At 37.8% G+C, this 16807-nt stretch overlaps 1 protein-coding gene across 13 annotated transcripts in view; it reads right to left on the minus strand.

Moving 5' to 3' along the window:
• LOC121858716 (histone acetyltransferase KAT6A-like) overlaps positions 1-13574 on the minus strand; it is a 48495-nt gene extending 34921 nt beyond the window's left edge. For 8 of the 13 annotated variants that reach the window (XR_006087495.1, XR_006087492.1, XR_006087494.1 and 5 more), the window contains exons 1-10: positions 13477-13561; positions 10360-10429; positions 8884-9080; positions 6803-7030; positions 5685-5906; positions 4763-4897; positions 3931-4020; positions 3256-3321; positions 1516-1617; positions 872-937 (exon numbers count right to left, since the gene is read on the minus strand). Coding sequence is in view for 9 of the 13 variants with exons in the window: in XM_042355322.1 (XP_042211256.1) it covers positions 872-937; positions 1516-1617; positions 3256-3321; positions 3931-4020; positions 4763-4897; positions 5685-5906; positions 6803-7030; positions 8884-9075 (1101 nt within the window). In the remaining 4 variants the exon portion in view is untranslated. Of the gene's footprint in view, positions 1-871; positions 938-1515; positions 1618-3255; positions 3322-3930; positions 4021-4762; positions 4898-5684; positions 5907-6802; positions 7031-8883; positions 9081-10359; positions 10430-13476 lie in introns of all 13 variants that reach the window. The other 5 variants (XM_042355323.1, XM_042355319.1, XM_042355318.1 and 2 more) reach the window with 4 other exon arrangements.
• Positions 13575-16807: the final 3233 nt, after the last annotated feature.

Below are 16807 nucleotides of genomic sequence, written 5' to 3' on the forward strand. Positions count from 1 at the left end.
AGCCTCAAAGCGCTCTGCTGATTCTCCGGCTACCCGTATTACACCATACTACATCAACTGAGGAGCAAGGTAAGACAACCCAGCATGCCCTCCCTCTTTAAAACCATCACCGTATATAAACTGCATCTTCAGCTTCCAGTCCCACTCCCTGTACCATCTGATTTTCTTCCACTTCTGATGTGGCCATGTTCTCCTTGGCAGACAGCAATGATGAGGTGAACAGCCCTCCTCATCTTACTGGTTAAGACCCTTACTCAGCCCACCCCTCCTCACTCCTGTGGTGACCCCTGACTACCCTCCTGTAAGGTAATGTACCAAATTTATAAAATTTTATTAATGTTTTGAATGTGGTCGGTAGTAAATTACAGGAGTTGTGTACTTATTTATATTTAGTTAGGTCTGGTGTTTTTAGTTGTTCATGAACCAATTTCATGTTTTCGGAGTATGGTATTGCGATTTCCTTGTCATTAGGAACCAAACCTATTTTTCCCATATACAGTAGAAAGTCGATATAACACGAGATACGTTCCAAGAGAGGTTGCTTTAAACCAAATTCGCACTAAATCGAAGTGTTGTTTCAATGGAATAATTTAGTTTGGTAATTGAGAGAAACACAAAATACTAAAAATGGCGCGGCGGTCTGGACCTCTCCAGGCGCTCGCCGCATAAATGACCAAATTTACCGCGTAATTAAAGCATTTTCATTCTGGCAAGGCACTGCGTAAATGACCAAACGCGTAAACAAAAGCCGCGTAAATGCAGACTATACTGTACATATAACTTTTTTTATTTACCTTTTTTTAACCTAGACTTCCTAACTGTACTCATAAGTCAATTTAATAATGTGATCAAACCAGAACATAAAGCTCACCAAAGTACCAGCTTGCATGCTTGTGGGGCTTAAAGAGGGGCCATATGTGTAGTTGTCAGATCCATTCTGGAAGGAAATGTTGAATTTATTTAATATTGTTTGATGATAACATGAGCATGAAACACTGAACTGTACTATGTGTGGAGGTTTAGATGGAGAATTCTAAGATGAAAGAGGGAGTAAAGTAGTACAGTATCTCTGTTTTGGTATTTGGCATCTCATTACCAAGTCAACCACAGAATACAAAAGATGTTTGCATTGTGGTATGATAACACTTTTTAATCCACCGAACACACCGAATTAATGTTTTATAAACATCCTTATGGCTTTGAACACAACATAAAAGATTATTGCTTTTAGCTTCTGCAACAGAGAAGAGTAAGTCAAATTCACCTATACATTAGTGTACAGTATACTATTTCAGAATCTGTCCTTATTACCTTAAGGCCACTGGCTAGTTGCTGACCTGTGAGTTATCATATATTTACATGCGTAATACTGAAGGTGAGCTAGTGTACTAATGAGCAAATGAACAATTTATCCCAATTCTACTGCAAAACAATTGACTGAATACAATTAGTGTATTGCAAGATTAGAATTGACACATAAAATACTGCATAAAATAACAATTAATTGTTACGTACTGTATAACTTACTGCGCCATACATATCTGAGTCTGTCACTCCTCCCTGAATTGGGTACATGCTTGGGGAGTCAGGAGACTGAGCATACTGAGGACTCACACACTGCAAGAAAAAAATATGATACTGCTATAAAACAATCTTCAAGGTTTCCATAGAAATATATCTATTGACCAATAAAATGACCTCATTCACTTCTCATTGGATGCAACAGTGACAACAACACAGATAATAATAATGAAAATAAAAACTCTATTGCAGGCCTTACTCTTTTAGATCTAGAAGCACAATAAGATAGACACTTCAGCAGGGCAATCCTGCAAGTACGGTTATCACTTGCTTAATGAACATTTGATATACGAAAATTAGCTCATAGAAATTTCCCAAATTAACACCTCTTTCCCATTTAATTTATAGCTTCCCCTGCTTATACGAAATTAGGTCCCAACAAAAATTCAAACTACATCCCCTAAGGAGTCAGCTGGAGCTGCCAACTTAGAGAGATGCAAAGACATAAGCTCATTCACTGATCATAACATACCTCCTCCCTTCCTGCTGCATCTCCCACAGGCCCGGGTCTTTCCTTCCGCCATTAGTTTTTGGAAGTGCGCTTTCTTTATCTGTCTGTATTTGTGCCATTTTTTCATTATTCTTTACAGCATAGCCTCAAAGCGCTCTGCTGATTCTCCGGCTACCCGTATTACACCATACTACATCAACTGAGGAGCAAGGCAAGACAACCCAGCATGCCCTCCCTCTTTAAAACCATCACCGTATATAAACTGCATCTTCAGCTTCCAGTCCCACTCCCTGTACCATCTGATTTTCTTCCACTTCTGGTGTGGCCATGTTCTCCTTGGCAGACAGCAATGATGAGGTGAACAACCCTCCTCATCTTACTGGTTAAGACCCTTACTCAGCCCACCCCTCCTCACTCCTGTGGTGACCCCTGACTACCCTCCTGTAAGGTAATGTACCAAATTTATACAATTTTATTAATGTTTTGAATGTCGTCGGTAGTAAATTACAGTACAGTCTCTCCTTGACTTACGACAACCCGGACATACGACGGCCATGGTTGTATAAAATATTTTTCACATTACGTATTTTCGAGTCCCGAAGTTAGTGATCGTGCTGTGTACCAACAAATTTTTTTTTTTTTAGTTCCCTTTAAAATGGTTGGCAAGCGTAAAAGTGAGAGTTCTCGTAGTGCCGAGAAGAAAAAGACACACCCATTTTAGAATTTCTAGGTATCATTTTCGCCTTTTCGACTTACGACCTGGTCGTCGGTACGGAACCCCGTCGTAAGTCGAGGAGAGACTGCAGTTGTGTACTTATTTATATTAGTTAGGTAGGATGTTTTTAGTTGTTCATGAACCAATTTCATGTTTTTGGAGTATGATATTGTGATTTTCTTGTCAATAGGAACTGTACCCTATTTTTCCCATATACAGGTATTCCGTGATTCAAGATACGAAAATTCACTTAAATGTTTTTTCAGGAACCTAACCTATTCATTAAGTGAGGGATACCTATACTGAAAATGTATTGGATAAATAGGGAATCACTGAGTGCAGTTTAAAGATTTTATAGAGAGAACTAATTGTTTTAGGAAGAGAAAATGATATAGTATACTGTATAAGTACATATAACTTTATTTATTTACCCTTTTTTAACCTAGACTTCCTAACTGTACTCGTAAGTCAATTTAATAATGTGATCAAACCAGAACATAAAGCTCACCAAAGTACCAGCTTGCATGCTTGTGGGGCTTGAAGAGGGGCCATATGTGTAGTTGTCAGATCCATTCTGGAAGGAAATGTTGAATTTATTTAATATTGTTTGATGATAACATGAGCATGAAAAACTGAACTGTACTATGTGTGGAGGTTTAGATGGAGAATTCTAAGATGAAAGAGGGAGTAAAGTAGTACAGTATCTCTGTTTTGGTATTTGGCATCTCATTACCAAGTCAACCACAGAATACAAAAGTTGTTTGCATTGTGGTATGATAACACTTTTTAATCCACCGAACACACCGAAGTAATGTTTTATAAACATCCTTATGGCTTTGAACACTACATAAAAGATTATTGCTTTTAGCTTCTGCAACAGAGAAGAGTAAGTCAAATTCACCTATACATTAGTGTACAGTATACTAATTCAGAATCTGTCCTTATTACCTTAAGGCAACTGGCTAGTTGCTGACCTGTGAGCTATCATATACACAGTATTTACATGCATAATACTGAAGGTGAGCTAGTGTACTAATGAGCAAATGAACATCAATTTATCCTAATTCTACTGTAAAACAATTGCCTGAATACAGTTAGTGTATTAAAGTACAAGATAATCATTGACAAACACAAATTGCAGTATGTACAGTACAGTAATAATTTATTTTTAAGTATAACTTACTGCGCCATACATATCTGAGTCTGTCACTCCTCCCTGAATTGGGTACATGGGTGGGGAGTCAAGAGACTGAGCATACTGAGGACTCACACTCTGCAAGGAAAAAATATGAAACTGCCATAAAACAATCTTCAAGGTTTCCTAAGAAATATATCTATTGACCAATAAAAAAACTCATTCCTTCTCATTGGATGTAACAGTAATATGATAGAGGCTACAGTAGCGACAAATACAGTACAGGCATACCCCGGGTTACGGAAACTCTGGTTACGGAAATTCACTCTTACGGATTTTGCAAATTATGACCAATAAATTCGGGATACGGACAAAAAATTTGCCCTGACGGAAATTGGGTAAATTTTTAAGTTAAAATTTGTTTCAATACTGTTAGGAAAAAAATCACAGAAATTGTACAATTTATTTCGTGTGAATTTCTTGGTGGCTGCTACAATACTGTACAGGGCAAGGCAGGAGCCAATATTAACCCTCTGTCTCCCTCTCAGTAACTCCGATTGCACCACCTTACCTAACGTAGCACTCAAAATCGTTTGTGGGAAGTTAAATTTAAGTATTTTGTATATTTATTATATCATAAAATAATAAATTTATGTGTTAAAAAATATATTTTCATTCATAAATGTGCTTGTATTGGGTCATTTTTGACGAAAAATTTCCTTGGGAATGCATCCCCAAATATATAATGTAAGTCAATGGGAAAATTGGTTTCGAGTTACGGACAAATTTTCAAGGACAGATACCTCCGTAACCCGAGGGATGCCTGTACTGGATGCCTGTACTGGAATTTTTTTTAACGTGACAGATGAATAAAACTCACCCCACAGTTATAGTTGATTAAATTATTTGCTCCATAAGGGCCTGGAAGAGAATAGTCTGGTTCACGTATTCTCTGTTGGTATTGTGACTCACACATCTGCCGACCACCTGAATTATACATATAGTAGTTGTTGATCTGTAGGGGATAGGACTAAATCAGTGTTAACTTGCAATAGAAAGTATAACTATTTTTTTTAATAAACATTGACACTTAATAAGACAAAGATGATTTGTCACTTAATGTATATATTGGGGTACTTAAAAAAAATTTTAATACAAGATCCAACAAATGCCACATTATGGATGATCAAGGATTAAAACAAACTTTTGTTTTCCATGTATGTAATACACAAACAATAATTTATATAACAATAATGACATTAATAGTATTAATTATTCAATAGCAATAATACCCCCCCCCCAAAAAAAAAAAAAATAAAATAAATTCACAATACCATAGTCTTCTAAAAACAGGAAAAATCTTTCAAGGGAATCATTTGCAACTTCTTCAGGAGATCATGTTATGATGAAGCAGTTTTACTTATTTAACTACCGGTAACTGCCATAAGAGGATCACCTGAAGATTAGACACCCCCAGTTTATTTTACCTAATGCTTTAACTTCCTAACCTTATCTGGAGGGGTTAGGATAAATTAGATTAGTGTTAGGGTGTTTTGTTTTAATCATCTGGTCAAATGTGATGGGTTACCTAATCTTGAGGGGATCCCAATATGAACTTGTAAAAATCAACATGAACACATTAACTAACTTACAAAAATGACAGAACCTGTAATAGCTGATGATTCCAACCTCTCTGCATTATAAAAGGAAATGACTTTGGGATAGGGGGAGGAAGGAATACCCAAGATACTGTATATGGTATACCTTTAGTCCTTAACATAACACAGAAAGGAAGCACTCACTTCAACGCCCCCTCTGGTCCTAAGTTTGGAGGGCTTCTTTTCTTGTTTCACCTCATCTGGTGGATTTTCATCATCTGAGTGATCCTCTTCTTTCTCTATTGATTCATCCTTCACTTTTTCCTTTACTTCTGGTTCATCAGCATTGACCACTTCTTTTATCTCTTCACTCTTTTCATCATTTTCTTCTTCTTTCTCTTCTTCAGAGTCAGAAGACACTTCAGTCTGTCAAACCACAAACCAAATTATATGAACAATCAATGTCTATGGGTACATTGTTTGTGAACCTGCATGGACTATGTATAAGCTGAACTGTATACAGGGCCAAATAAACAATGGTGCACGAGGAGCCCAGGCTGAGGGCCGTGTCCTCAGTTTGCCAATATTCATCATTACTTTTATTAGTTATTTCTAATCCATTTGGTTTGGCAGTATTTACTATAATGAAAAGCCCACTGATATTTGGAATACAGTACAGTACAGTAAAATATTTGCCACCCATTAGACTTCAGCATAAAATAGTAAATATTCATAAAAGATAATTATGTAAGGAATAAATATAAAATCACTGTTCCCCCAAATTAAGCTGTGTGGATATGCTGTTATTTTTCCATCTGAACATAATTTATACACTCCATGTCCCAGACTCCTGGGTGCGCACAAAAAAACTTATGACTGCGACGCATTTTTGCTCTTTTTAAGCTTTCATTACAATTGTATTATTTATGTGCCTTCGTTATTCCATTTTATATGCCTACAATTTTAAGTTCTAATGTTACAGTGTACAGTTAAAGCTACTTTTAGAAGCAAATCTAGTGATCTGAACAGTCTTCATAGCCAGTTACAGAGGATTTACTCTAAATTTTGTACATTTTAGGTTTGGTGCTCCAAGTTCCAGATAAACCCCCTATCCAGCAACCCCTAAGTCTCAAACAAACCAGATAAATGATCCCATACCTGTATCATCCTATGTAAGGCATCATGTTGTGTGTGCAGTGTATCATCCTACAACAGACACACAGGTAAGCTTAACCATAAATTTCCAGAACAAAACTTGACAAAATGTATAAGAATTATTTTTCCTTGGGAAAAACTCTTGCACTACTGTTCACCAAACTAACCTTTATTCTAAGAGTTGCATCTCTGGTAGGGACAGTGATGTCCTTTTCCTCATCATGGCTCAGATCTTCTTCTACCTTTATCGTGCTCTCTTCCTGACTCATCTTATCTGAACAAACTTCCTTCACCTTGTCTTCACTCTTCTTGTTTCCGTCATTTTCTTCTTCATGACTAGGAGATGTGTGCTGTACTAAATCTATGGGTTCCTTATCCTCCTGTTCCTCTTCATTCTGAAAAGAGCAAGAATTATATGCAAACTTTTTAAAAAAAACTCCTTTTTCACAAGGGTGTTGGTGGTATACAATGGTAAAGCACATATATCTTTAACTACTGTGTCCTGGGTTCAATCCCTGGTCCTGGACAAATGTGAGCTGGGTGTTATCCAATGTGACCCTACCAAGTATTGCAAGTTTTTTTTTCTGTGTACCCCTGTTCCTCCTGGACAAAAGTCATAACAAAGAAAAGACCAATTACGCAAAAGATAGTAAGCTGATAAGTGGTGAAATGATAAATAGAATATTAACTTTGGAAAAAATCATATTATAAATGCAAAGTGCGAAGAACTCTTTTTAAGTTTTAGTTTTGATTTTGCCAGTAGCAGGGAAATCTGTCCAAATTCATGAAGTGCCTTAAGATGATTTTCAGAAAATAATATAAAACTGACCATACAGAATTAAACTTTTTGGTGGAAAATTGACTTGTATTAAGGAAAGTTAACCTAACGAGTGGTAGGGATTTCTTGCAGCTGAATAAAATCATCAGTCGTTCGCCAGAAAAAAATATCAAAGCGCAACACCACTCCTTAACCCCTTCACTATGGGGATGCCACTTTTAATATTTTACTTGGCTAATGCCCGATGATTTTATACAGCTCAGAGGGGACCCTGTGCACAAGGGGTTAAAGCAGGCATGGGCAACCTTTCCTAAGTCATGGGACGCATTACGAATTAGGTAGTTTTCTGCAGTTATATCCTACTTAACCCAACAGTAATGTTAATATTCAGGGACGGCTCCAGGAATGTCAAAAGAGGGGAAATCCAAGAAATTGTGGGTGGGACTACATGGCAAGCATAGTGAGCCGACCTAGCTGTGGGATTTGGAGGATTTTTTCAGTAATATATTAATGTTCTTTGGTATTTAACAGAAGATGAGTGAAGCAGTTTGTGACTACGTAGATTTTTCCTATAGTTACAGCATTTGTCTTACAAGACACACCCACCTAATTGGACAAGAACAAATACTGTAGTTAAAACAGGCAACCAGGAATGAAGGATAAGGTACTATGGAGAGAGACAGCTTGTTGGAGAAAGTTACGTGTGTTAGGGAAGTTAAATGGATTAGGGAAAGTTGAGCATGTTGGGGAAAGTTAGGTACAATAGGGAAAGCTAAGTGTTTGGGAAAATTATGCATGCTGGGAAAGTTAGCTATATCAGAAGAAATTGAATCATTTTGGGGGAAAATTTAAGATGTCAGTGAAAATCCTTAAATGTTGGCACTGACACTACAGAACAGTTGAGAAAGTCCTATATGTGGAAAGACATTATGTGACACATACCGATTAGACCTTAACCCCTTCATTAATGGGGTTGCATATAAATCCCATACACAAGTGGTTAAAGATCATAATCATTGTTTCTGGTACTCTAACAGGCTGAAAAAATAAGGTTGGGTAAATCAGATTTTCCCAGCCTCTATCATGACTACCGTACATGTCCAAATACTGTAGACTGATGTGCTTGTGCCTTTTTCACCAGTAATATTTCCTGATGTTAATTAGAGGTAACAGAGGATGGAGCATTAAAAACAAAGATCTTCACAAAAGGGTAAAAATACTTTACCAGGTATTTTCAAATTATTAAATAAAATTATTAGTGTTGTCCACAATTCTTTAGATGGTGACTGGTTGCCGGAAACACATAATTTTTGTTTTTGGCCTAAACCCATCATGAAGTAAGAGTAAGCCTACTACGGTATTTTAGAAACAAAACTTGTCCAGCAGTACAATTTAACACAATTTACTTACCATTGTCCTTTAAACTTTTCAATAAATTTCATCTTGAACTACAGTAATGAATAAACTAACCTGGCTTTCTTGGGGGCTATCCTCCTCATCCTGCCCATGTAAGGAGATCTTTGCAAGGGAGTGCTCCACTTCTGGTAGGTCATTGTCTTTGAGGTGGAGAGACAGCCTACCCAAAGATGAGGCGAGGTTGGAGACATTCTCATATTCTTCTTGGCCCATGTTATCAATCCCCTCAGAATTATTCACTTTCATTTTGTCTGTTGGCATAATGGAAACAATAAGTCTGTTGCATATCCTGAAATTCTTACAAGAATTGTATTTAACATTTATATTTTAGTAAAATTAGGTGTCATAACTCAACCAACTTCAACTACCATACCTTCCTTATCAATGGTAGTCTCACTTTCTTAGTTTGAATGATTGATATATTTATAATAGATAACTCTATTGGTTAGGACAAGCTGGTCTCAACCAATCAAAGTGAGTAATGAACTAAAATCAGTGGTGAAAGGCAAGCATGCTACCACAGTACCACTGACACCCAAACTTTAATTAAATAAGTTTTGCAAATAAATCCTTGACTCCTTACAGTACTAGAAGAAAAATTCAGTACAGTACTATTGTATTTTACAAGAATATCAGAAAAACCAAGTGAATATAATTTAAAATTTCAATGCAGAAAAAATGCAAAACTCCATTATAAAACATTGCAGGAATACTGTACTGCATTATACAGATGTCTGTGAATAGAGTAAAAATATTATAAAAAGAAAATTACACTGGCATGTGTATTGTGTAGTTAACCGAGAACTACAAACATGAGGAAATAAAAAAGGTTGAATTAATAATAATTTTTAAAATAAATTTTAAATAGAAAAGCTGAAAATTTTACAAAGGCGTATAGATTTCATACCACTTATCGTAACAGTAACAGTATGCTAGTGTAAAACATAGTCCATTAATAAAAAATAAATAAAAAAATGCCGTTTCAGCACAATAAATCACTCATACACCCTCATCAGGAATACAATAATACCCTCTCAGCACTTGGGATGCATTCCTGGAGAGGAGAATGCTAATAAGGGTCATTATATAGTACCAGTGTATATACATGTACAGTATACAGTACTGTCTATCAGGTCTATTTAACTCAAAATCTTCCTCTAGACCACAGGGCTAGTAAATATTCAAATCCACTAGCCCATAATTATTTTGGAAATGTGTGGAAAAACAGTATAGTATCTTCAAAAACTCACATTGGTGGAAATGAACTTTGTTGCACAAAATGGAAACATTGTAAGTTTTATTGGACCATATAAAATGCTCCATGACTGACAGACCCATGGTTGCGGTGGTGAAGGGGTGTGTGTGACTATAACATGGAATCATGGATGATGCAATATTGTACTTAATCATCCTCTGTTACCCAGAGATTAGAATGCCTGCAACTGCCTAGCTTATAAAATAGACGGGCAATGGGTGACATAATTGAAGTTTATAAACATCTAGAGGCATTCTTCAGTCGAGTGTCCATACCTGGAGCTGGTGGATGCCCACCTCACAAGGGGTCACACCTCAATGTTCAAGAAGTGACAAGTCCAGGAAACTGTGAGGGCAAACATTTTTGGAGTGAGAATTATGAACTCTTGGAACATAGGTCAGAATGTTGTGACGGCACTGAATGTGAGCTCTTTTAAAAACAGACTCGAGCAACACTAGTGCAGGTACATATACATTGAAGAAACAGGGCATGCCCAGTACTTGCGAACAGTATGTAACAGCGACATGACCGACCGCCCAAGTGGCTAGCGAGTCGATCAGTGGCGAGGAGGATAAAAGTAAAAAGTACAGTATTCCCTTAAGCTCGAGGTTTTAAAGTTTGCATCCCTCGGAAGCTCACAGATTGCCTTGGAAAATAAATAGAATAAATCTGAGGCTGTGTGCCAAGGCTCAAGAGGAGTCAACACTACAGGACAGTACAGAGCACCATATTTCCCAGGTTATAAGATGCACCCTATAAATAGCAAGGTATATTTTTAAAAAATTTTCTTTGCAGATTTAATAGCTTACTGTACTGGCAAAGCCAAATCACTGGCTATATGCTATTATGTTTCTCACTACAGGTACCACAACTATGACTGTGTGGACCTAATGTCCATACAGTGTTTTTTCATGTTTGTTTATTTATTTATGTTATTTCATATTTATTATATTGTCTTATGCATACCTAATGTTGTTATACATGTGCATATAGCTATTTATATATGTATTTTGCACACTGCTAGGACTGGCACGAAAAACTCACGGATTTTGCTTTCTCAAGAGGTCCATTTTACCTAACCCCAGCGAGCTTTAAGGGAATACTGTACTGTGCATCAAAATAACCCTTGACAAATTATCAAGTACAGGTACAATAAAGGGATCCTACACAGACCACTGACCTCCTAACATTGGTTTTAAATTGGATAAAATCATGGCTCACTGATAGAACACATAGGATCAGCGTAGATGGTGTTAAATCTGAGTGGGGCTGTGTAAACAGTGGGGTTCCCCAGGTGTCAGTACTGGGCCCACTCTTGTTCATAATCTACATAAGCGATCTAGATACTGGGATCAGCAGTGACATAAGCAAGTTTGAGGATGATACCAAAATAGGGCGGCAGATTAATTCAGGGAAGGATGCAAATGCCATACAGGAAGATTTAAATAAACTGCAGGAGTGGTCAGAAAAATGGCAAACGAAATTCAACACCAGCAAGTGCAGCGTACTTAATATTAGAAGAACAAACATTGTCAACATCAACCTAGAGAAGTCGACTTGTGAAAGAGACTTAGGGGTACTTGTAAGCCCGAACCTACGGTCTAGAAAACAGTGCGTTAATGTTTGAAATAAGGCAAACAGAGTATTAGGTCTTATATCTAGAAGTGTAAGTAATAAGAGTGCAGAGGTCATATTGCAACTACATCTTGCGCTAGTCAGGCCACACCTCGATTATGCTGTTCAGCGAAGAATGACGAAAATGATTCCGGGACTTAGAAACCTTCCATATCAGGATATATTGAAGAAACTAAACTTGCATTCACTAGAAACACAAAGAGTGCAGAGAGATAAGATAGAAGTATTTAAGTGGGTGACAGGAATCAATAAAGGAGATATAGATAAAGTTCTTATAATATCCGGGCAGGCTAGAACTCGTAGCAAGGGATTTAAGTTGGATAAATTTAGGTTTAGGAGGGAGATAGGAAGGATCTGGTTGACGAGTGGAACAAGCTTAGCAACTTTGTAGTAAGTGCTGGAAAGTTTTAAAAGGAGGCTAGATAGATTCATGGATGATAGAGTGGTAGTAACTCTAGACAGGAGCTGCCAAGCACAGGCCAACCGGCCTATTGCAGACTCCTTATATTCTTATGTATGGCCACCTCTAGTGGGTAGTGCATTAGGTAAATAAGATGATCTATCCCTCATAAGACTATTCAATAGTCATGCTCAACCACTATAATTCTGTTTGATCCTAGAGATATAATACAGATTGCCAACTGATTTAGAATATCCAAAGGATGGCAACTAAACTGGTAGTGGCACTTAAGCATCTCACATACCAAGAGACGTTAGAATGCCTTAAACTGCCTAATTTATACTGTAGACAGGCAAGAGGTGGTTTAACAGAAGTTTATAATCACTTCAAATGACATTATCCAGTGAAATACTCATATCCGCAGCTGTCCCCTAAGGTCACAGCCTAAAGTTAAAGAAGCCACAAATACATTAATTTGTTAGCGGCAATTCCTTTGGAGTAAGGATTGTGAACTCTTGGAATAATCTGCCAATGAATGTTGTGATGATATAGTGGTCTGAAGCTCCCCAGTTAGATTAGATTAGGCCAGGTTACGTATGCCTAATAAACAAAATATAAATCGTTTTTTGTGTAAATTAGTTTCGTGGTCTTGGTCTGACTTAAAAAGACTTAACTTAACCAAACTGTGATGCTACCTACGGTACTTTACACCTCTGTTCCTACTATCTACTGCCCTTCAAATTCTCTTCATTGCGAAGAAAATGTTGAATTATTACATAAATAATCCCTCCTAGCTGAAAATCGGAGGAGCAAAATATCCCCCTTGATTTACGACATTGGAGTTTCGTTTTTTGTGACTGCATGAGGATATTACGTGCACCTCGTATCGTCCAAAACTGATAACCATTATTTTCCTGAACCAACACCACACGTTCACAGGGTTCAAGGATTTTAGTAAAATATGTAATTCCATAAATTAGTAGACATACCAAGCGATAAGTTGCAACTGGTTCACGATAAAAGTACGTACGTATGCTTTGAGAAATCTAGCACCCTTATATAACAAATTAGGATTCTTTATGAAAGTTTAACACAATTGTAACCAATATCTCGGATTTGAAGCGCAGTGTAACTAAGTTCATGTCTAATCCATGACATCAAATAGCTTCTTCACCACACCAAGGTCGCGAAAATAAAAAAGTAGAAAAATTACATCGCTGAATCAACGCTTTGTGCCAGAAAAAAAACATTTCCATAACAATGTTCATTCACCAAATTTCCACATATAAATGCCTTAAGACCAATGTAGTAGTAGGTTTGGTTCAACTACAACTAGGAAAGGTGAAACACAACCTACCTTCACAAGGATCCAGTACGACTGCGTATTAGAGGTCGGTCGGCACTCAGCAGGTCGTCCGGTCCACTGATGCCAACTCCGCTACCTACCTCGCCCGACCTTGATAGCTGATACCTCTTATCTCTTTCTTCTGCTGCCTAAAATCCACATCCGATCTGAATCTCCTCATACGGTCTATTTTATAACTAAACGTTTATTCTGGCACAAAACATCAGCCCAATGTGCCCAAATATTCGCCCGTTTATGTGATCCTAATTTATTGTAATAGATATATCACTAGCATGCAGGATAAACAGTAAGTCGATTTTCACAAGTTTTTAAATGACGTGTTGAAACGTTGGGATCACTTGTAGTTTAGTCCCCAGCTTATTTCACCTGATGATTAAACACCCTCACTGTAGGGGTGTTAGCTTAGATTAGGTTAAGTTAGGTTATGTTAAATTTAGTTAAGTTAAAGTGAAATGAGGGCCAATCTTCAAGTGATCCGTATTTTGTACTATAGACGGCAGTCAAAATGTGACATATACTGTATACAGTTTAACCCATAATTGTTACATTGATAACCACAACTAGTATAGAAAATCAGGAAGTAAAAATCGTTTAAGCAAACTCATAGCTCCAGTAATAATATTCACACAATTACCACGTTATTTTACAAATACGAAACAACTAATCCATATCAAACCAAACTTCCCTAACCAAAGTATATTCTGAAATTAATAAGTTAAATCAGGTAGGTTAGATTGGTTTATAAAGACACTGGAGAAGGTTCAGTTACATTCAGGAGCCAATACACGCCCACCATTTGCCAACGGTGCGTAACAGAGACGTGACCAACCGTCCAAGAGGCTAACGAGCCGATCAGTGGTGAAGAGGATAAAAAAAAAACAAGTAAAAAGTAAGGTAAAATTACGTGTCATCGTGGTAGCAGCTCGTAGCAGAATATGTACAGTACTGCCAATTATTTTTAAGTAAAAACAACAAAAAACATAAAAATGCCATGCTTAGCAACAGTTAAAAATTCTTAAGACTTCAATCAGAGAAGGAAAACAACTGTGCCGGATAAATTTTTCATCACGGGTTTTACCAAATGCTTTGTGGTGCGTGTAGTGTGGGTGGTGGTAATACTGGGGGACCCTGTCTGGTACCAACCAAAACAAACTGATGGTATGTTATTTAACCCTTTGTCGGGCGTGTAGCCATAAAGGCGAAACAAATGTTGTTGTATTATATATATAACTGAGATATCAACAGAGTAATTTGATTAAATATTTTTAAACAAAAATAATAAATACACACAAACATGAAGTGGCAACATTCAAAGATATCACTTTTGTCCGATTCATGTACTAAGATTAAAAATAAGATGTAAAATACCTAACATTGTAGTATGACAAAATATGATTCCGACTTTGGATAAGGAATTTCTATATCATTATCACAGATAATCGCTTAGATATGTTGAATTATAGTGTGTTCTTTTTTCACGTGTTATATGTACGAAGTTAGTCGGCAGCAAAAAACATTATGTACAGTAAGACTTCTGTAGTTACAAAAGTTTACTTACCTTAAAACTTTCCAAATGGCAGAGGGCAACATAAGGGTGTCAGAATTGATCACGGGGAGTTCACACACGCATTTATTCACGAACAAAGTAGACCACCTGAAGATTAGAAACCTCAATTTATTTTAACAGATTAACGAACACCCAAACGCTACTGGGGGATTGGGTTAGGTCGCTTTTATCCTCTTCACCACTAATCGGCTCGTTAGCCGCTTGGGCGATCGGTCACGTCTCTGTTACGCACTGTTGGCAAGTACTGGGCATGCACCGGCTCCTGAATGTACCTGAACCTGCTCCAGTGTTGGTCAAGTCTTGTCTTGAAACAGCTCACACTCGTTGCCGTCACAACGCTCTTCAGCAGATTGTTCCAAGAGTTCACAACTCTCACTCCAAAAAAGTTTCCCTTCACAGTTTTATGGATTTGTGGCTTCTTCAACCTTGAACTGTGACCCCTTGTGGGGCGGACGTCCACCAGCTCTAGGTATGGACACTCGACCCAGTAGTGCCCCCTGAGAAGTTTATACACTTCGATTAGTCGCCCCTTGCCCGTCTACAGTATAAGTTAGGCATTTGCAGGCGTTCTAACATCTCTGGGTAACTGAGGTGGCGTAGTGCAGGCCATCCTTTGGTAATTTTCAATCAACTGACAGTCTTTAGCATATCTCAAAGACCAGACAGGATGACAGTACTCTTGACAGGGAAACACCTGTTCTGTCTATAGTACTGTACATTGTATAATTGTACTGTTTATAAACATTATATATCTGCACTGGATATGTAAATTGTAAACTTGTACTGTCTTTGTACAATGTATACTTGCATTGTGTATGTACACGTACATGCTGAATAAAATATAAGATTTTATGACATGCAATCTTTGACTGGGAATATCGACCACCAAATCCCTGCCCATCTTGTGTGGGAGTGATCGGCTTCGGAAAAAAAATGCGAGAAGTTGTAGTTCTCGGAATGAGGAACAAAAACGGAGGGAAAAGGAGAAGGAATGGCAAACTCGGCAAATTTTACCGACAAACAGAGCGAGACATGAATAACGTCACGGCCTAGCACCCAACGACGACTCACAGCAAGACGACCAATTAACCTAACAAATACACCACTCTAAATACCTTCGGGAGAGATAAAGAGGCCATGCCGGAAATTACGACAATTATTTCGTAGATATATCAACATTACATTTACATTTTCACTCGATCGTACCACTTTACTCTGATGGTCACGTGACAACTCATCGAATTAACTCACTTAAGCTACGACACAAAATTAAAGATCATGATGGATACCTTCTACTATTGGCAGTTACGAGGAGGTATCTATCTTACGCTTCTTCATACTCCACACTGATGACGTCACACGCCATTGATGCACGTGACGTCACGACGCCATCATGACGGTGGTACATTTGCGGAAATGTGTTCCTTCACCCCCCATGGTAACCCGTGTCTCCAAACGGCCAACCTATGTAACCTATAGCAAACCCATCTACCAAACACGTCCGTCGTTACACGACCACTACCCATGTGGTCCATTCGTTCATAGTGATACTACTACTGCGACGTTGCTGTTTGGAGACACGGGTTAACACGGGGGGTGTAGGAACATATTTCCGCAACTGTACCAAGGATAAGAGACTTGAGTGGTACTGACGTACTGCGTAAAAAGAAACTAAAGGATTCTCCTACACAGGCCTCCCTCGCGGACATCAACACAGTCCTCGAGTTTCTTGAGTGTTAGCGGTAGTTTGTAGGT

Source organism: Homarus americanus, unplaced genomic scaffold (assembly GCF_018991925.1).
Source record: "Homarus americanus isolate GMGI-L3 unplaced genomic scaffold, GMGI_Hamer_2.0 scaffold74, whole genome shotgun sequence".
Lineage (NCBI taxonomy): Eukaryota > Metazoa > Arthropoda > Malacostraca > Decapoda > Nephropidae > Homarus > Homarus americanus.